We start from the raw sequence: 22,083 nt of genomic DNA, 5'->3' as shown, positions 1-22,083 counted from the left end.
AAAAAAATTACTTCAAGGGTAGTGCTCTTAATGGTATGAGTCATTGAATACACAGATGTGGAAAAGCAGGAAAGGGAATATGTCAGATGTTGATTCGACATATTCTCTGCCCTGCTCCTAAGAAATCTGTGAACTCAGGGAAGATCAGAAAAGGAATGTGACAACCTAAGTATGAGGAGAAAGTATGTCGGAGGCCCAAAAGAGCCCTTCTAAAAGAACGCTCAGTAACATCATGGAATACTGAGAATAACTGAAGTTTCTCAGAGCCTCATAATGCCACATAGTTCAATGCTATGATTTTACCTTCCTATGATGCCTATTCTTCCCTCACGGATAGGATGACATCAATAATCTCAAAGGTCAGCCGTGCAGTCTGGCCCACACCTGTAATCCTAACACTTTGGCAGGCTACGCTTAAACTCAGGAGTTTGAAACCAGCCTGGGCAACATGGCAAAACCCTGTCTCTACAAAAACTGCAAAAATTAGCCAGGTGTGGTGGCACATGCCTATAGTCCCAGCTACTCATAAAGCTGAGGTGGGAGGATTGCTTGAACCCAAGAGGCAGAGGTTGCAGTGAACTGAGATCATGCCAGTGCACTGCAGCCTAGGCAACAGAGTGAGACCCTGTCAAAAAAAAGTCCCCAAGGTCCCATACAGCTCTAGTATTCCATGACTGTATAATCACCACCCCATTCCAACATTATACTGGTAAGAAACTGAGGCCACATCTTAAGCTTATAGCAGAATTGAAATAAAGCATGGATCTACTGTCTTCTACTTAGTACTCTTTTCACAATAAGAGGAGCTGATATTTATTGAGTGTGCTGAGAATTTTATGTATTATCTATCATTTAATCCTTAATATAACCTACTATAAGATAGGCACTATTATTATTCCCATTTTACAAATGATGAAATTAAGGCACAGAAAATTAAGTATATCAGATCTGCCTTCAAAGCATATCTTGAGGCTAGGTGCAGTGGCTCACACCTGTAATCCCAGCACTTTGGGAGGCCAAGGTGGGCAGATCACTTGAGGTCAGGAGTTTGAAAACAGCCTGGCCAACATGGCACAACCTCATCTCTACTAAAAATACAAAAATTTGCAAGGCGTGGTGGTGCGTGCCTCTAGTCCCAGCTACTCAGGAGGCTGAGGCAAGAGAATTACTTGAACCTGGAAGGTGGAGGTTACAGTAAGCTGAGATCGCAGCACTGCGCTCTATCCTGGGCAACAGAAAAAGACTCCATTTCTCTCTCTCACACACACACACAGCATATCTTGAATTGATTTGAACCCATCATTAATTTTTCTCACTAGCACCATCACTACCATAGTCCATGCCTATGCCATCTCTCTCCCAGGTTCCTACATTCTGACTGCTCTACCTGTTTCCACTCTTGCCCCCTCCCAGTTCAACATCTCGCAGAAGCCAAAGTCATCTTTCAGAAATGTAAATCAAATTGTTACCCTTCTGCTTATACTCTCCAATAGTTTCTCACTGCACTTAGAATAAAATATTGACTCCTGTCTATGACCAGGCCTTTTTCTGTCTTTCTGACCTGACTTGCTGTCATATTCTTCTGACAGGTTATTAAAATCTCCATCTTTATGTTCTTCAAACTGGCAGCTTCTGCTGGGGTCCACCCCTTCACACTGCACAGACTGTTCTTTCCCAGCATCTTTAAATCTCATCATTCAGCTTTCATCTGGAATGTCATCTTCTTAGAGAAGCCTTTTCTACCCATTCAAGCTAAAGAACAATGTGCCTTGTTCCTACTCACCACCCCTGGCCATCACTATATTCCACTATAATACTTTTTTTTTTACCTTAATTATCACTCTCTGAAATTACCTTGTTATTTACTTGTTCATGTTTTCTCTCCTTCACTAGAATATACTCTGTATGTTAGTCTTAGGTTCTCTAAGAAGCTGACACTAAAATGGTATTAAATGTGCCAGGATTTTTATTGCTAGAAATGCCTGAGAGAACAAATGGGGAGGGAGCATAAGTTTGAGAGAGCCCTGATAAAGTACGGCAAGCTGGATCCTGAGTAAGGGAGAGAGGGAAGGAAAATTAGGCTGAAGTGAAGTAGACTGCTGTGCAGTCTAAAGAATGCTCAACAAGACCATCACTGAGTTTTCCAGTTGCGTCTGCCGGAATAAACTTGCCTTGGTATCCCTGCTGTAGTCAGTCACTGTTGGGGAGCAGCCCATGGGAAGCCTAGCCTGGTGCAAATGTTACACTGGATTTCAGAGCACAGAATCTGAGGTCCTCAATCAATTTTGCTCCTGTAGTTAGAGATCTCTGAGGTACATTGGCATGACTGCCACACTTTATAAGACCAAGGGGTGTGTTACCCTTCTGTTGTCAGTGATTTCCACAGTATCTGACACAAAGAAAATATTCAAGACATATTTGTGGGATTTATGGATGAATTAACACAAGAATAAAGAATGTTGCCAAAGACTGCATAAGTGGAAAAGCAGAATTTAGAAAACAGCTTCTCTAATTTTAGACATTTAGTGCTCTTGCTATTTCTTTACTATACTCACTATATTATACTGCTTCTTACATTGTAAACCACTATATTATACTGCTTCTTACATTGTAAGCTTCTTACATTGTAAAACAAAATAAATTATGTTGATTAGACCTTTCAGGCATATTTATGTCCCTTCTGCAACATATTGTCTATAACACAGATTTATTTCTTGGATCTGATTTAAAAAAAAAAAAAAGAACAGAAAGGCTTACCCACCATCATGCAAAAAAAATAGCACTAGCCATCCCCCATCCAGCCACATATATTAGATACACAAAGTGTGATATGTTTTCTTTAAGTGCAGTTACAAAGGAGAGAGGAAAAACAAAATCCTATGCCCTTCCAGAAGGATTAGGAATGAGTATTAACTGAACTTCATTAAATGTCATGCATAGAAGAACCATGCATTCATGTTGCCACTGTCTGATATATATAATAATAAAGTCTGGGATATTTACATAAAGGAGTTGAGTTTTATCTCAAAGGGCAAGCATCTAATTTGACCATCTTACAAAAATGCTCAATACCAGAAAAGACATCTTAAAATACGCCTCAGTGCACACAAGGCAGGCAAAATAATAGAAACCACATAAAATTATTTTTAAATGTTATACTTTGAAGCTGATAGTTTGAGATCAAAGACAGTGGTGAATTGCTTATCTAAAACATCTCAGAAACTTGGATGACAAAAAGTAAACAACTTTTCTCTTAGCCTTAATAATTTTTCTTAAAACCAAAATAGGATAGGACTAGTTGTCCATAGATAGTCAAATATAGTGAGTAAACAAAGAAAAACTATTGGCATGCAAGAGAACCCACTACAGTGACTTGTGTGATGTAGAATAACTCATTTTCTGTAAATAAATATTCATTTTTAAATCCTAATCTTTTCATTCTATGTGGTGAAGGGGTTTCCTTCTGTATCCTTGACCTGGAGCCAAGAGAAGAGTATTATGTATTAGCCTAAGATCTTCAAGTTATTTTGACTCAGGGATTGGAAAGGCTACAGTGGTTGAAGACAGATGAAAAGAAATGAAGTGGGAAGGGATGGTTAATAATAAAAGAAGAGATGCAATTTGGGATAAATGGGTTCTAAATTACCATTATTTGCCTAGGTGGAAATTAGGCAAGTGAGAGAGGAGTTAACATGGCATGAGAGGAAGAGAGGACAGCAGCCTGATGATGGAGGGCTCTGTTGGAGACAAGTGTAAAATACTTGCTTGCATGCTAATTTTGCCTAATGCAGTTGTTTCTAATCATGGTTTCTATACAGATTCCTGAGTTCCACCTTAGACTTACTAAATCAAAATCTCTGCTAGAGCCACTGCTAGCAGGACATGCCCCTACACAGGCATAGCTTTCCCCATTACCAACATCTCCCCGACAAAGTGGTAAATTTGTTACAATTGAGGAACTTCCATCAGCACATTATAACCACTCAAAGTTCATAGTTTATTAGAATTAACTCTACCTGTTGTACATTCTATGGGCTTGGACAAACATATAACAGCAAGTATCTACCATTATAGTATAATACAGATTATTTTCACTGCCTTGAACATCCCCTCTGCTCTGCCTATTCATCCCTCTATCCTCCACCCCAAGCCCCTAGCAACCAGTGATCTTTTATTGTCTTCTTAGTTTTGTTTTTTCTAGTATATCACATAATTAAAATTTTACAGTATGTGGCTTCTTTAGATTGCCTTCTTTCACTTAATAATATGTGTTTAAGATTCCTCCATGTTCGTTCATGAAGGAATGAAGGCTTGACAGTTTATTTCTTTTTATCATTGAATAATATTCCATTGTATGGTTGTTATCCACTCACCTGCTGAAATATATCTTAGTTGTTTCCAAGTTTTAGCAATTATCATCTGCTATAAAAACCTATGCAGAATTTTGTGTGGATATCAAGTTTTCAACTCCTTTGAGCAGATGTGAAGGAGTGCAATTGCTGAACCATATGATAAGAGTATGTCTAGTTTTGTAAGAAACTGTCAAGCTGTCTTCCAAAGTGGCATTCCCATTAGCAGTAAGTGAGAGTTCTTGTTTTTCCACATCCACATTGACATTTGGTGTTGTTGGTGTTCCAGATTTTAGCCATTCTAATAGGTGTATAGTGGTATCTTGTTTTGGGTTGAATTTGCATTTCCCTGTGGGCATCTTTTTATATGCATATTTGCCATCTGTATATATTATTTGGTGAGATATTTGTTAAGGGCTTGGCCCATTTAATTGGATTGTTTGGTTTTTTTTAATTGCTTAAAGAGTTCTTTGTATATTTTGAATAACAATCCTGTATCAGATGTGTCTTTTGAAAATACGTGGCTTGCATTTTTATTCTTTTGACATTTTCTTTTGCAAAGCAGAATTTTAAAAATTTGATGAAGCCCAACTTGTTATTTCTTTCATAGATCATGACTTTGGTGTTGTATCTAAAAAGTCATCACCATATTGAAAGTTACCTAGGTTTTCTCCTACTTTATCTTCCAGGAGTTTTTTAGTTTTGTGTTTTACATTAGGTCTGTGATTCATTCTGAGTTAAATTTTATGAAGGATGTAAGTTCTGTGTGTAGATTAAATTTTTTGCATGTGGATGTCCAGTTGTTTCAACACCAGTTGTTGAAAGACCATCTTTACTTTATTGTTTGCCTTTTCTCCTTTGTCAAAGATCAGTTGACTATATGTGGCTCTATCTCTAAGCTTTCTATTTATTTTCACTGATCTATTTGTATAGCATTTTATCAATACCATTACTGTCTTGATTAATGTAGCAAGTATTAAAGCTGGATAGTGTCCATCCTCCAACTTTGTTCTTCTCTTTCAACACTGTGTTGGCTATTCTGGGTCTTTTTGCCTTTCCGTATAAACCTTAATTTGTTGATACGTAAAAACTAACTTGCTGATATTTTAATTGTGATTGCATTTAATCCATAAAGTTGAGAAAAATGGACATCTTAACAATATTGAGTCTTCCTATCCATGAACATGGACTGCCTCTTCATTTATGTAATTTAAAAAAAAATTGTTCATGAGAATTTTGTGCTTTTCCTCATGTAGCTCTTATACATATTTTTTTGGATTTATACCCATATATTTCATTTTGTGGGTGCCATTGTAAATAGTACTGTATTTTTAATTTTGAATTCCACTTGTTTATTGCTGGCAAACAGGAAAGCAACGAACTTTTGTATATTGACTTTATATCCTGCAATCTTGATTACTCCCTGGATTTTTGTTGTTATATTTTCAGGTTTTCTACATAGAGGATCATGTCATCTGCAAGCAAAGAGAGTTTTATTTCTTTCTTCCCAATCTGTATATTTCTTATTTCCTTTTTTACAGTTTCATTGTATTAGCTAAGATTTCTAGTACAGTGTTGTAAAGGATGGTGAAAGGAGACATCTTTACCTTGTTTCTCATTTTAGTGAGAAAGCTACTAGTTTTTCACCATTAATCATGATGTTAATTATAGATGCTTTTGCAGATATAAATGTCAATTAGGTCGAGTTGGTTGATGATACTATTTAAGTGTTCTATATCTTCAATGACATTCTGTTCTGTCTACTTGTCCTATCAATTATTGAGAGAAGAGTATTAAAATTTCCTACATTAATTGGAGATTTGTCTACTTATCTTTATAGTTTTGTTTTTGCTTTATGTATTTTAAAGTTTTGTTTTTATATGTGTGTGTGTGTATATACATACATATATGTATATACACACATATGTATGTATAAATAAAAGTTTATATATATATATAAACTTTTATTTATACATACATATGTGTGTAATAAACTTTTAGGATTGCTTTCATGAAGTAACCTTTTTATTTTTTGAAATGACCCTATTTATCCCTGGTAACATTTTTTGCTTTGCAGTCTACTTAATCTAACATTAATATAGCCACCGTAGCTGTCTTTTGACTCATGTTAGAATGGTGTATATTTTTGGATTCTTTTAACATTTTTGTGTCTTTATATTTAGAGGGCATTCTTGCAGTAGCATATAGTTGGGTGTTTCTTTGTAACCACTCTGACAATCTCTGCCTTTTATGTTTGGAAATTTACATTTTATATGATTATCAATATCGTTAAGTTTACAACTGTTATCTGCCATTTGTTTTCTATTTGCTTCATCTGTTCTTTCATGTTTTTTTCTTTTTCTGCATGATAAAATCATTTTATGTTATTCCACTTTTATCTCCTTTTTTGGTGTGTTTATTTTCCTGTCTTTTACTGGCTGCTTTAGAGGTTATAGTAAATGAAGTAAATATATAAAATAGTATATATTTTTAAGTTATCACAGTCTGCCTCCAAGTGATATTATACCACTTTATGTATAATACAAGAGCTTTGCAGCAATATACTCCATTTTCCTGCTCCTGGGCTTTATTCTATTGTTACCACATGTTTTACTTTTATATATGTTATTAATCCCATACTACATTATCACTATTTTTAACAGCTACATATATTTTTAAAAGATTTCAATAATAAGATTATTATTTACTCATGTAGTATCATTTCCTGTGTATGATTTCCTGTGCTTTTCATGCCTTTCTATACATTTATATTTCTATCAGTAGCATTTACCTTCTGACTGAAGTATTTCTTTCAGTACTTACTGTAGCATGGGTCTTCTGCTAGTGATTAATTCTTTCAGCTTTTTTATGTCTGAAATAATCTTTATTTTACTTTCAATTTTGAAATATATTGTTGCTGGGTATACAGAATTTTACATTTACAGGGATTTTTTTTCCCCTTTAGTATTTTATACTTTGTGATATTGTTCTATTGTCTTCTTAACTGGATTGTTTTTCATGAGAAATCTGCTGCCATTCTTTATCATTTTCCCTCTACTTTTTCTGAGGCTGTTTTTAAGATTTTATCTTTATCACTGGTTTTGAGCAATTTGATTATGATGTTCCCTAACATTTTTTTCTTCATGTTTATATGCTTGGGGTTAATTTAGCTTCTTGGGTCCATAGATTTTAGTTTTTATCAAAATTTGGAAAATTTTTGGTCATTATTTCTGCAAATATTTTGCCTCTCCTTATTAAACTACACCAATTGCAAATACATTAGACCATATGAATTATCCCACAGTTTATTTATTCTCTGTTCATTTTATTTTTTCTTTTAGTGTTTTATTTTAGATAATTTCTATTAAACTGTCTTTGAGTCCATTTACCTTTTATTTTTAAATTTCCAATATGTAGTGAATTCTAATCAGTGTATTTTTTATTCTAGAAATTATACTTTTTATTTCTGGAAATTTAAAGTCTTTTTTATATCTTTCATATCTATACTTCATTTTTTGAATATATGAAATGTAGTTATAAAAACTTTTCATGTTCTTGTCTTTTAATACTTGTGTCAGTTCTTGGCTGGTTGAAACTGATTTTTTTTTCTCCTTATCAAAGGTCATAGTTTTCTGCCTTTTTTCATGCCTAGTAGTTTTTTATTGTATTCTAGACATTAGGAAATTTTCTTTCTTGGATTCTGAATATTTTTATATTCCTATAATTGTTGAGCTTTATTCTAGGATGCATTTAAGTTAGCTGCAAACAGTTTAATCCTTTTTAGTACTGCTTTTATGAGTCACAAGGTGAGACCAGGTATCATAGGGCTAATTTTTCCCCACTACTAATCTGGTTGGTGGAACCAGGAACTAGTCCTATACCTGTGTGAGCAGCACTGAGTATTCTTTTCTTTAATTCTTTTGGTGGTTACATTTCTAGCCTTAGTTTTCTCACATGCATGTGCTAATGAATACATGAAAGGATAACTATGACCATCACCACACACTAGCTTCACACTAAGATTCTCTTATTTTCTGAAAATAAAATCACAAATCAGGCACAATATCATTGTGATTACTTTACTGTGATTCCCAATTTACTGATAGGTTTCATTGGTGTGAATTTTTTTTTTTTGGTATAACTTTTAATAATTATTATTTTTGTTACAGAAAAATTTATTCCATTCTGTTTTTTGTTGTTGTTGTTGTTCTACATCTCAAGTAAAATCCTACTGTTTGGCCAGTGAGTGTGGTCTGCAAGCTGGGGTTAAGACTTGGAACTGAAATGCTCACGCAATAGGCTTTGGTAAGGAATTGTAAATTGAGAAACAGAAGAGAGATAAGAGAGCTGTCTGTACAGAAGGAAACTCAGAGAAACTGATTTGTCTAATGGCAAAATGTGTGAGGTATCTGTGATGTGAATCATCTTACTTATCAAGCCTCAAAACCTTCACTTTAAACTCTGTTACTCACCAAATTTCCATTTTGGAAATTAGTTTTTGTTTCAGCAACATGACTTAATAATTAAACTGGGCTATTGTTGGCACAGGTTGAAAATAGGCTCCCTAGGCCAAAAATGGCTAGTCATATACTTATTAATAATATGGTTTCATACTTACTTAAAATAATGATTATGTGGAGGTGGAGGCAGGAGAATTGCTTGAGCCCATGAGTTCAAGTCTAGCCTAGGCAACACAGTGAGACCACATCTCTAAAATAAAATAAGTACTATGTACAGTTAAATTACTGATTCCCTTCTAAACTGCAGAAAATGAAGACATAATTCTCTACGAAAATTGAATATGGATGTTTTGGGTACTGAGATAACAAGGGTGGTGTTAAAATGTAAAATGAGTAATTAAGCAAAAGTCTGACTATTCAATAAATGGAACTCTGCATCCTTTTCCTGTACTCTGCTCCCAGAACACTCTAGACAATTGTATCTGCCTTTTGCAGCAGATTTAAGGTTTCCTCTCTGAAAAGACCAGAAATCCCAGAGAAAAGTCCTGCAGATACCAATGTTTTAGGGTCCCTGAACCAAAAAGTTAGGTAACTTTCTGATTACCCTGCTGTAAAGCCCACAAGTTAACTAGCCCTGCATAGAGAGAAATAATACGCAACCAGCTTTCTAGATCTCATTCTGAAATATGAATGGACAATCAAAAATCATCAGATGAGTTTCAGCATGAAAAATAAAGATCAAAATCAAAATAAGGAAAAAACTTGAAAAAATAGAGAGTAAAGAAACCATAATTTATATCTTCAAGAAAGATAAGTGAAGATATTATATCCATGGAACAATAATTTGAAAATCATACCGCATTTAGGTGAATAGTAAAAGCCAATGTACTGGAATTCTCTTTGTTCTGCCTGGCATTTGGGGATATCCAAGGACCTGTGCTTTTAACAAAGATGACTTAATGACTGTCTAAGTACTGAACAGATTACTGCACAGGATGCCTGGTTTCAAGTTATATACCCTTAGTATAAGTTCTCTTTTCTGACTGTAAACCTATTTGCATTTGCATTTCTAAAACTCCCGTAGGTTTCTGGATATTGTATAGATACTGAGTATATCTATACAATATCCAGGTACAATTGTGTAAATTTTGTAGTGTTTAATTTTGAGGTAAGAGTTTGTTACAAATTATAAAAGATATTTTCATATTAAGACCTCAGGGCTATTTTGGGACCTACAAACAAAGGTGATTCCCAGCATCTTCAATTTTTGATATTTAAAAAGTTAATAATCTTTAAGTTAAATATAACATGATATTATTTAGCAAAAAGAATGTGCTTATCCTTAACTTCTAACAAATAATGTGTCTAATGTTTAAAAATATGGAAAAAATGTGATAATGTAAAAAAGTGGGAGAATTGTGGCTAAAGAACAAAAAATCACTTGTTAAATAAAAATGAAGAAAACAAAGATAAATTATAGTGCATAAAAGAGTTTTTAGGAAAAATAAAGTTTGAGCAAAAAGAAAAATATCAATAAAAGATTCAATGTGAAGTTGAGAACATTTTTCAGAAAGCAGAATTTTAAAAAGCTGAGACAGAAAATAGAAAAGAAAAAGTTTAAAAAAAATTAAAGATTCACCTGGGAGATCTAACATAAGACTAATAGGAATTTCAGAAAGAGAAAATGACAATGTAGAATTTTTATTTATTTATTTATTTTAGACACATGGTCTCACTCTGTCACCCAAGCGGGAGTGCAGTGGTACAAACACAATTCACTGCAGCCTCAAACTCCTGGGCTCAAGTGATCTTCCCGTCTCAGCCTCCAAGTAATCAGGTCTACAGCTACATGCCAACATACCCATCTATATTTCTTTTGTTTTTTTGTAGAGACAGAGTCTCATTATGTTGCCCAGGCTGGTCTTGAATGCCTGGGTTCAAGGGATCCTCCTACCTCAGCCTCCTGAAGTGCTGGGATTACAGATTTGAGCCACTGTGCGAGGCCAAATTTTTACTTTTTTAAAATTTTATTTTTATTTTTGAGACAGAGTCTCACTCTGTCACCAGATGTCAGGCTGGAGTGCAGTGGCGAGACCTTGGCTCACTGCAACCTCCACCTCCAGGATTCAAGCAATTCTCCTACCTCAGCCTCCTGAGTAGCTGGGACTACAGCAGTGCGCCACCACGCCCAGCTAATTTTTGTATTTTTCGGTAGAGATGGGGTTTCACCATGGTGGCCAGGATGGTCTCAATCTTTTGACCTCATGATCTGCCCACCTCAGCCTCCCAAAATGCTGGGATTACAGGTGTGAGCCACGAAACCAGGACCCAAATTTTTATTTTTAATCCACAGACAGACAAAAATTTCTAGAATGAAAGAGTCCATTGTGTTACCTGCAATTCTGGATGAAAAATGGGAAGAAAGATCCATGAAGGAACACAGTGAAATTTCCAATGCTTAAATTTCAAAAATAAACAAATGAACGGTAGCAGCAACCAAAACAGGCAACCACCAAAGATTGTGAGTAAGAAAGGCATGAAACTTCAAAAAGCCAGAAAACAGCGAAGTAATGCATTAAAAATTCAGAGGGAAAGTTATCTTCTATTCATGATTATGCTATTAAGCTTGAAGTAGATACTATAGAATAAAGGTATTTTAGCCACATAATACTAGAGGATATTCTTCATCACAATAAGGGGTTACACTGAGAAAGGAAGATGTGAGAATGGCTACACCACAGGAAATCCTAGAGAAAATACTCAGAGACATAGAAAATGCCTATTCATGGGAATACCCGAAGAAAACGGTCAAGACTGAAACAAAAGAACTCCTGGAGGAAGACCTATGTAAACAAACAAACAAACTGATGCATCTGGCTATGTGAAAAACAGAATGAAAATCAGGGTATTTTTTTCATATCTATCATCGTATTTGGAGAAAATTTTGCATCTGTTTTATACTAGTACATAGAAAACTAAGCAAATAAAAGAACGCGGTAATAGCGCTAGGTGCCGTGGCTCATGCCTGCAATCCCAGCACTTTAGGAGGCTGAGGCAGGCGGAACATGAGGTCAAGAGTTTGAGAACAGCCTGGCCAAGATGGTGAAACCCCGTCTCAGTTACTAAGAATACAAAAATTAGCCGGGCATTGTGGCACGTACCTGTAATTCCAGCTACTCAAGAGGCTGAGGCAGAAGAATCGCTTGAACTCTGAAGGTAAAGGTTGCATGAGCTGAAATAGAGCCACTGCACTCTAGCCTGGGCTACAGAGCAAGACTCCTTCTCAGAAAATAATAATAATGAGGTAATAATAAAGAAAAACAAAATTTATATAAAAAGAAACTATTTTAGTACTCTACCTACCTAATAGGGAAGAATATTTACATAGACATTATAATACAAATGTGAAATATTTATTTAACAAACATGGTGATATTAAATTGATAATATCAATTATTACATGGATAAATTGGAATAAAAGGATTATAAGGTATGGAAGAGAAGTAGGGAAGACAAAAATCCTCATCTGCTATAATATAGAGGCAAGAGATTATATCTAAAATAGATAGAGTATAGACATAATATTTATAAATATGAAGATAAATTTCAGAAGAGAAAGCTAAGAAACAGTACTGGGACATGAGTAAAGTTATAGCTTGGGACTACGTTTTTTCTTGGTAAGCCTCATAGTACTATTTAACCTTTTAAACTATGCATTTATGGTTTTAATAAAAATAAATTTTAGATATGCTAAAATTATCACTGATCTCCACTACTATAATGTTGATAGGAAGCTTCCTAATGTACCTTCTTTGTTGGGTCACAAAACCTACTAATTATCCTTTTATTACTTATAAGACAGAGATCCCAACTGTCTTAGACACTTGTATCAGTTAGCTATTGCTAGGTAACAAACTTCTCCCAAAATTTAGTGTTATAAAGCAATGAGCATCTATTATTGCTCACAAGTCTATGGATCAGCTGGATACTTTTCATTTCATTAAGGCTTACTCATCTATCTGATTTAGTTGTGGGTCAGTTAGGCATCTCTGCTGCTATAGACAAGGTTCTCTCACATGTTTAGAGGTTGCTGGTTCTTTGCTTCTCTAGGATGGTATTGGGTAGAACAACCATGTTGGCTCTCTGCCATATAGTTTGCTATCCTCCAGCATTTTAGGTGGGCTTGTTCACATGGCATGTTTCCAAGATTCCAACATAGTGAAAAAGGTCTCAAAGACTCTTGAGTCTTGGCTCAAATTGGCAGTCCATTACTTCTGTCTCACTGTGTCAGTTAGTGCAATCAGTAGGAAAACCCAGATTCAAGGAATAAGGGAATAGATTCCATCTGTTTATGAGCAGAGCTGTAGTCATATTGAAATGGGTGTGGATATGGGAAGGAACAGAAAATTGTGACCATCGTTGTACTTAGTCTCTTTCACCACTCAAAGAAAGTCCCACTTCCCTTCCTAAATAAGTTTTCCCAAGTTCATATACATACATGCCTCTATGTCCTTACTTTGCCCAAAAGGCTTTTCCTACCTTCTACATGACTCAAAAATCCTTCCATCCATTTAGACTATAGGTCAAGTTTCTTCTCTCCCTCTAAGCCTTTCCTGGCCTTTCTAAGCCTTTTGTGATCTCCTATATTGTCAATATCATTCACTTGCCATTTGATAATTTATTGTTACCGTGGTGATATCTTAGCCTTGAACTAGGCTATACCTTCCTTGTTGACAGGAATTGTGTCTTATGATGTTTTGAAAAATAGTGCCATCTGCCCAGAAGACTGTCCATAAAGAAGGAATGACTGAGTGGACAATCAGACTACCTCCTCTAACTTGGGACAGTCTGTCTGCCTATATAAAGCTGGATGGGCAGAGAATTGGAGGCTATAAAAAAATGCAACAGAGATTTGGGGAAATGAAACTGATCTGTATCCTGATTATGGTTATGGTAACACAAATATACATGTTAAGATTCATCGAACTGCATACCAAAGGAAAAAAAAAGTAAATTTTACTCTATCATGATGAAAAAAAAAAGTCTCTTAACTCTATAAAATCGTAACTCCAGGGTATGTAAATTGAGCAATTTCCTGGAATCCAAAAAATAAATAAGTAAACAGAACACAGAAGAAAGGAAGCAAGCTATTTCCTATTTTATCCTCAAAAAATACAAACCACTACATACAGAGTCACTGAATCTCCTTATGAACTAAAATAATGGATGCTGCTTAATCCTCTTGTGCTGAAATCTTCCTGTCTGTGTCTATTATATTGGAAAATGCCCTTGCCCTGGCTGGACTTACCTCTGTTTGGGCTATGTGGAAAGAAGGCTGACCGGAATGTGTACTGAGAGACCCCACTTCTCCCCAGCATTGGGGAAGAGATGTCAAGAGCCTTTCCCACCCCTCTTATATTCCTTTCCTGCTGCATGAGTATCTTGGCCTAAGGCACACTGGACAATCTCACAGGAGCCAGATATTAGGCATCCAACATCATTTTATTAATTATTATGAGGAGTTGAGTGCCAATATTCAGGGAAATTGGCCCTCTCATCCTCCACTGGCTTCCCTTCAGGACAAAGAGAACCTATTACCATGTCTCCCAGACACCCCTGCCAATCTGCTTTTGAAACCTCCTCTCTCGCCCATCTGTATTTGATCTGCAATATATTTTGTTGTTCATTTTCTGATAAAATATTTTAAAGCTTAGATATTTGTTGTTTAGGTGTTCCTTTATGAGTTTCATTAATTCCTCCTATAAAGATACCATATTTTCTATAATGAGAAATTTGTTCCTGGATTGTGTGGCCACCATCAAAGCTCCTGACAATCTTTCTTTTCCAATGTAAATGCAATCTGTCAGCTGCTGAATGGTTTAAGATTCTTATGACTAGTAACAAGACCATCCAAATCATTTGCACTCCATAAAATTAGCATTCTCCATAGCCCTGGTCAGTCTGGAGAGTTAGCCCTATCTCACGTCTTCTTTTTCTCTATTGCCCCAGAATTTAAAAGAGACACTGTCAGTTTATTTTAACCCTACATTGGGAGGTATCTAAAAATAGTTGTAAAAATCTGATGATAGTTAAAATGTTTTCAAAGTTTAAAATGTTGTACATGTCTTTGATTCCTGTGTTGAGACAAATTATTATTTTGACAGCAAAAAATCAATTCATATTGTTAGAAAAAAAAAAGAAGAGAGGAGATGATAGCAAATTAATTGTGCTGGTTGTTTGAGTTGCCCACGCTGAAGATACATATCAAACAAAACAAAATTAGTAGAAACCGGAAGACAGAACAGACAGTAACTTCAGCTGTGAAGCTGTTGATCCTTATCTCTCCTGTCAAATTCTGGGCAAGAAAAGCACATAGATAGTCCATGTAGCCCTGGGCACCTTTATGCTTTCTGAAAGATAACCATGGTGTGTAACAATTGTGTACACATACGACCTCTGAATATTACACAATACCACCTGGTAAACTCCCTGTAATTCCTTAGCATTTTATTGGCCTCTTTGTATCCTCGTCTTTTCATCTCTCTCCCTGACCCATCAGTAGTCTATTAGAGCAGAATATTTCAGCATGGTGTGTCTGTGTTCCCAGCTAGATGGAGAAAATTTATGTCAACCATACAAGGATTTTTAAACAAAGTGAATAAAGCATCATCTCAAGATTTTTCACTTGCATGAACTTATTCCAAGGCTCTATTTCTAATTTTGCATTTATATTATTTTTCTTAAAATTCTTCCTCCCCTAAATTGTGCGATATCCAGATCCCACAAAGCCCACATATGCCCCTGGTCTCTATTCACCCCTGGACCCTTTCTTACCCAATACTCCATTAAAAATTGAAATATGATCAAAGAAGTACCAAACTTGCTTGGCTTTGAGTCTGTCTATCAAATGGACAATTCATCAAACAGTTTTTAAAGGCATCTATATTATTTCATTTTCATGCTCCTGATAAACACATACCCAAGACTGGACAATGTACAAAAGTAAGAGGTTTGTTGGACTTACAGTTCCACATGACTAGGATGGCCTCACAATCATGGCAGAAGGTGAAAGGCCCATCTCACATGGTGGCAGACAAGAGAAGCGGGAGCTTGTGCAAGGATACTCCCATTTTAAAAACCATCAGATCCTGTGTGGCTCATTTGCTATCACAAGAACAGTGCAGGAAAGATCCATGCCAATAATTCAATCACCTCCTACCCAGTTCCTCCCATGACATGTGGGAACTGTGGGAGTTATAATTCAAGATAAGACTTGGGTAGGGACACAGCCAAACCATATCATTCTACCTCTGGCCACTCCAAATCTCATGTCCTCACATTTCAAAACCAATCATGCCTTCCCAACAGTCCCTGAAAGTCTTAATTCACTTCAGCATTAGCTCAAATGTCCACAGTCCAAAGTCTCATTGGAGACGAAGCAAGTCCCTTTCACCTATGAGCCTGTAAAATCAAAAGCAAGTTAGTTACTTCCTAGATACAGTGGGGGTACAGGCAATGGGTAAACACAGTTCTTCCAAATGGGATAAATTGGCCAAAACAAGGAGCTACAGCCCCTATGCAAGTCCAAAATCCAGTCAGGCAGTCAAATCTTACAGTTCCAAAATGATCTCTTTTAATTCTATGTCTCACATCTGGGTCATGCTGATGCAAGAGGTGGGTTCCCATGGACTTGGGTAACTCCAACCCCATGGCTTTACAGGGTATAGCCTCCCTGCTGGCTGCTTTAGTGGGCTGGCATTGAGTGTCCGTGGCTTTTCCAGGTGCACAGTGCAAGCTGTAAGTGGATCCACCATTCTGGGATCTGGAGAATGGTGGTCCTTTTCTCACAGCTCCACTTGATGGTGCCCTAGAAGGGAGTCTGTGTGGGGGCTCCAACCTCACATTTCCCTTCGGCACTGCCCTAGCAGAGGCTCTCTATTAGGGTCCCGCCCCTGCAGCAAATTTCTGCCTGGCCATCCAGGCACTTTCATACATCTTCTGAAATCTAGGCAGAGGTTCCCAAACCTCAATTATTGTGTACTCACAGGCTCAATACTACATGGAAGCTGCCAACGCTTGAGGCTTAAACCCTCTGAAGCTATGGCCCAAGCTCTACATTGGCCCCTTTCAGTCATGGCTAGAGCAGCTGGGATGCAGAACACCAAGTTCCAAGACTGTACAAAGCAACAAGATCGTGGGCCTAACCCACAAAACCACGTTTTCCTCCTAGGCCTCTGGCCCTGTGATGGGAGGGGCTGCTGTGAAGACCTCTGACATGCCCTGGAGACATTTTCCCCACTGTCTTGGGGATTAACATTTAGCTCTTCATGACTTAATCAAATTTCTTTAACCATCTTAAATTTTGCCTCAGAAAATGGGATTTTCTTTTCTATCATGTTGTCAGGCTGCAAAATTTCCAAACTTTTATGCTCTATTTCTCTTATAAAATGGAATGCCTTTAACAGCACCCAAGTAACTTTTTGAATGCTTTGCTGCTTAGAAATTTCTTCTACCAGTTACCCTAAATCATTTCTCTCAAGTTTAAAGTTCCACAACTCTTTAGGGCAGGGGCAAAATTCTGCCAGGCTCTTTGCTAAAACATAACAAAGTCACGACTACTCCAGTTACCAAGTTCCTCATCTCCATCTGAGACCACTTTAGCCTGGATTTCATTGTCCATATCATTACCAGCATTTTGGTCAAAGCCATTCAACAAGTCTGTAGGCAGTTCCAAAGTTTCCCACATTTTTCTATCTTCTTCTGAGCCCTCCAAGCTGTTCCAACCGCTGCCTGTTACCCAGTTCTAAAGTCAATTCTACATTTTTGGATATCTTTTCAACAGTGTCCTACTCTACTGGTACCAATTTACTGTATTTGTCCATTTTCCCATGGCTAATAAAGACATACCTGAGACAGGGCAATTTACAAAAGAGGTTTGCTGGACTTACAGTTTCACATGGCTGGGGAGGCCTCACAATCATGGCAGAAGGTAAAAGATACATCTCACATGGTGGCAGATAAGAGAGAGAGATCATGCAGAGGGAAACTTCTGTTTTTAAAACCATCAGACCTCATGAGACTCATTCACTATTAGAACAGCTCAGGAAAGACCCACTCCCATAATTCAATCACTTCCCACCAGGTTCCTCCCACAACATGTGGGAATTGTGAGAGTTAACAATTCAAGATGAGAATTGGGTGGGAACACAGCCGAACCACATCAGCATCTTTTCTTTCTTCCTGAGTTCTTTCATGTTTATATGTGCCATCATGTTTTCACATCAACTGAAAAAATTTTACTCTTTTTGCTTCTCCCTGTCACTTCATCATCTTCAATGTAGAAAGTTAGGTCATGCCAGTGAGCAGCTGTTAGGCTTCCACCATGAAGCAAGAGACTGTCAGTCTCCAAATGGAAGACTAAAAATGCAGGGAGGCTAAATTTAAGATAAATACTTTTGCAGCCCCCAAATAGATGGACACTTTCTGCAATGTCTTGTGGCTTTTCCGTTCTCTTAGTACTGAGGTTTCAAAGTCATTGGTAATGAACATAAGGCACTCATCTTAAGATTAGTCTTTCTGCTCAGTAGAGAAGGAACTGTATGACTAGTTTTGTGATGACTGTTTTGAGACAGTCTCACTCTACTGCCCAGGCTGAAGTGCAGTGGAGCGATCTCTGCTCACTGCAACTTCCCCCTCCCAGATTCAAGTGATTTTCATGCCTCAGCCTCCCGACTAGCAGAGACTACAGGCATATACTACCACACACAGCTAATTTTTATATTTTTGGTAGAGACTGGGTTTCACCATGTTGGCCAGGCTAGTCTCGAACTCTTGCTCTAATGTGAGCTGCTCACCTCGGCCTCCCAACGTGCTGGGATTACAGGCATGAGCCATCTAGTTTTGTGATGACTTTTTCCAGTATTTAATTAAAAGGTGAGTTTTCATGCACCTGAATGAGTAACCTAGGGGCAGGAAAATAAAATAATAGGGCTGAGAGTCCTGATCCCCACTACTAACTGCCCATCATGGGTTTGATAATCAGAATGACCTTAGCTCAGGGTTAAGCCTGTAAGTTCCTGCTTCAGACAGTCTGGGATGGGATAGAGAGTCAAGTAAAGGGAGCACATCCTTAGAGCTGTGTGTAGTTTCTTTCACCAAAGCAGCCCAAGTCCTTTCTTTAGCTTGAAAAACATGAAATCAAATTCCCATCTAATCATCCTCATCTTAAAGCTTTTACTTGGCCTTCTGCTTTTCACTCCAAGCTTTGTTTTAGCAGCTTCAGATACAACCACAGAAGAGTCAGTGATTAGGAGCACAAAAGCACAGAAGTTAGGCCAGGCATTTCTGGGATGATACATCATGTCTTGCTTCTCTCATTCATTCCAACCTTGGGTTAACCATTTTAAGCTTTAGTTTCCTTATGTATAGAATGAGGCTAGAATTTGTGTTGTTAGAAACTAAATGAGATGTCTGTAAAGTCCTTAGAAAATATAAGCACTCAATAAATATTAGCTTTTTTTCATGCCATAATTATCTTTCTGGAGTGTCCTAAACTAAGTGAATCATCAGGTATTTGATAGATAAGAGCCAAGTGATTTAACACCAAAGAGGATGGAAAGACATGCTTATTCCCCACTCACTGTATCTTTTTCCTCGACCAGAAGCCCTGAGATGAATGTGAAGAAGCAGGAAATAGAAAGAGAAGAAAATACATAGAAGATCAAGTGTACTGAAAAAATATGAATCCTGAAGGTCCAGAATGATCTAGTGACAGAGTATAAATTTCTGATACCATTAGAGGGTCCTTGATCTATCCTTAGTATTCCTTCCAACCTCAGTAGGGTTTCTTCCTCCAGATGAGTTTGGTGAGCCTCAAAGTCTAGAGAGAACAGCAGAGAAAAATGTTAGCAAAGAAAACCAGAGTCTGAAGAGTAAATTATTCTTCTTATTGAGAGAAGGGTTCTAGTTAAGTAGTCAAGTTAGATATTAATCCACTTATTCAAACTAGCAGGTTTATGACATTTTAAAAGTAGAGATTATTAACTTCATAAAAGAAAATTGTGAAGCAGCTCATTAAATGCAACATAAGTACCACAAGCTCTCATGGCTAGAAAGCAATTTAAAGACCATTCAGTTCAATCCCAATGTCAGATGATGTAACTCAAGTTCAGAAAGGCCAAATGACTTGCTCATGGTCACACTGCAAGTTTGGCCAGATAGACAGTCTAAAATCAGCTGGGATAGACAAACAATTGCCTTGGCTTTTAACTAACTAACCCAAAGCTGATCAGTCAAATTGGTTTATAAATATAAATACAGGTTAAGAAATGCCCATATGTAAACAGAAAAAAAAATAAAAAGATTTGATTTACATTTACACTGCTTTTTCTTTAAAGGATACTATTTATAAAGATTTGTTGATTCACAAGCCACAAACCTTAAGAGAAGATAGTTTCACTTGTATACTTTTTCCTCCTCAATTTTTTTTTAACATGGGCAAATAATGTGATAGAATAAAGATTATTAATGTCTTACTATTCTCAGACCTCAATTTCCCCTTCCCTATCCATCAAAGGCAGCCCATCTTTCCCCACCAAACCTGCAGTCAGCTCAGAAATAGGATTCTTTCCAACCAGGAGATTTAGCCTATCTAAAAAAACAAACAAACAAAAAACAATGGGATAGGCAGAGGAGGAAGAAGAAATGGGAGATAAAACCTTAGTGGGTTGGGTGGAGGAGGGTGAATTTTAATCAGGATGCTTGGGAAATGTGTTTTAAACTATGTGTTTCAATCTCCTTCAATACCCTCCAATAGAATTCCTTTCCAATTCCTTTTTTGCTCTTAAACTATGCTTCTTACAAAAGACACTGCCATAAAACTGAACCTCCTGTAGAAACTCTTCTTTTGGGCATCTGGGTTTATAAGGGTTACAAGCAGTGGTGTACTAGAAACAGCTTGTACTGGCTTAGAGAACAAATTCTGTGCATCTCTTCCCAATTCTATTCAGTGATCTCATACTGGTAGTTTGAAATTGGCCATGGTGGGAGTATTTACACCATAGAAATTGGCAAACATTACAAATGGGGTCTTGTTTTTTTTCCCTCCCAGAGAGCTGCTTTACTAGCAAACCACTGGACAAAAAAACACAATGGTAAAATAATCCTCCTCCCAGTTTTCATATTTTGATATTGTTGTTTTGTTTTTGAAACATGATAGTTGTGTTTTCCTTTGGACTCTATTTTATAAAATACTTCTAAAAAGTTCCAAATTCACACTCCACACACTAGAACCCTGCCAGCTCTTTCATGAACACATGCACAAGTAAAGTCAGGGAGTGGTTGAGGGACTGTTTATTGTTTTATTCAAATCCACCCCCACCGTTAAAATAACAATGCATGCTATAATAATGGATATCATTATTGTAGTATTTGAAAGAGAGCACACTTCTATCCCTTAAATATTTAAATTTATTATTAACAAAATAGCCCTCTCCTAGGAGCCTTGGCACCTATAAAATATTTTAAAACAATATTCTTACCTTCTTTTTCTCATTTTTTATTCCTTTGAAAACATTAAGAAAGCTACAGACCCTCTAAGCAGAAAAGTTACAAAGCAAAAGTCCAGTTAACTCCAGGTTAAGAACCCCTGATTGTAGATAAGGGCCTCATTCTCAAGTCATTTGCAGTCTCCTTGGAAAAACATTTTGGGAACTTCTGTTCTGAAATTCCCTTGAAAATCTGTTAAATTTTTGGACATATTCTTAGTAGTGGCATCCTTAACCTCTTGGGGAAGATTAAACTTAAAAGGAAAAAAAAAGCCAAAGGTCATTTGGCACCAAAGCTGAAGAATACAGCGTGCAGTGGAACTGAGTATTGCCTTTTTTGGTAAAAACAAATAGGGAGAGGAGCAATAGGGCCCTTTTTCTTTCCGACACATAAACTAGCTCTGTAGGCAATTCCAAGAGAGGATTTCTGGAAAAGATCTGGGCAATACAGCATCATCACAATAAGTGGATATCTTCCATTTCTCTGCCCAATATTTATGGGGCAGATGATAAGGGAAAATTTGGATGCATAAGTTATTAATTTCTACCAATTTAATTAAAAGAAATCAGTATCATTACCATATATATCCTGTTCCCAGTAGTTTATGGGTATCAGACTTTTAACATGTACTGTGTTAAATGTTCTCTATGCTTCAGAGAAGCTCTATGAAATATGTAACACTGTTATCTTTAATTTATAAATGAGAAAACTGAGGCTTAGAGTAGTTA

The 22,083-nt window shown here is 36.7% G+C and overlaps 1 protein-coding gene across 15 annotated transcripts in view; it reads right to left on the bottom strand.

Annotated features, from left to right (window-relative positions):
- The window catches only part of ATP8B4 (ATPase phospholipid transporting 8B4 (putative)), a 419,806-nt gene that overhangs the window by 112,770 nt on the left and 284,953 nt on the right, over positions 1-22,083 (bottom strand). For 13 of the 15 annotated variants that reach the window (XR_005203096.1, XR_005203097.1, XR_005203071.1 and 10 more), the window contains one exon: positions 19,602-19,688. Coding sequence is in view for 2 of the 15 variants with exons in the window: in XM_017543680.2 (XP_017399169.1) it covers positions 19,644-19,688 (45 nt within the window). In the remaining 13 variants the exon portion in view is untranslated. Of the gene's footprint in view, positions 1-18,611; positions 19,689-22,083 lie in introns of those variants that run through there. The other 2 variants (XM_017543680.2, XM_017543607.2) reach the window with 2 other exon arrangements.

The sequence above is a fragment of the Cebus imitator genome, unplaced genomic scaffold (genome assembly GCF_001604975.1).
Source record: "Cebus imitator isolate Cc_AM_T3 unplaced genomic scaffold, Cebus_imitator-1.0 Scaffold9, whole genome shotgun sequence".
Classification (NCBI taxonomy): Eukaryota; Metazoa; Chordata; class Mammalia; order Primates; family Cebidae; genus Cebus; species Cebus imitator.
This window is presented reverse-complemented; position numbering and strand designations above follow the sequence as displayed.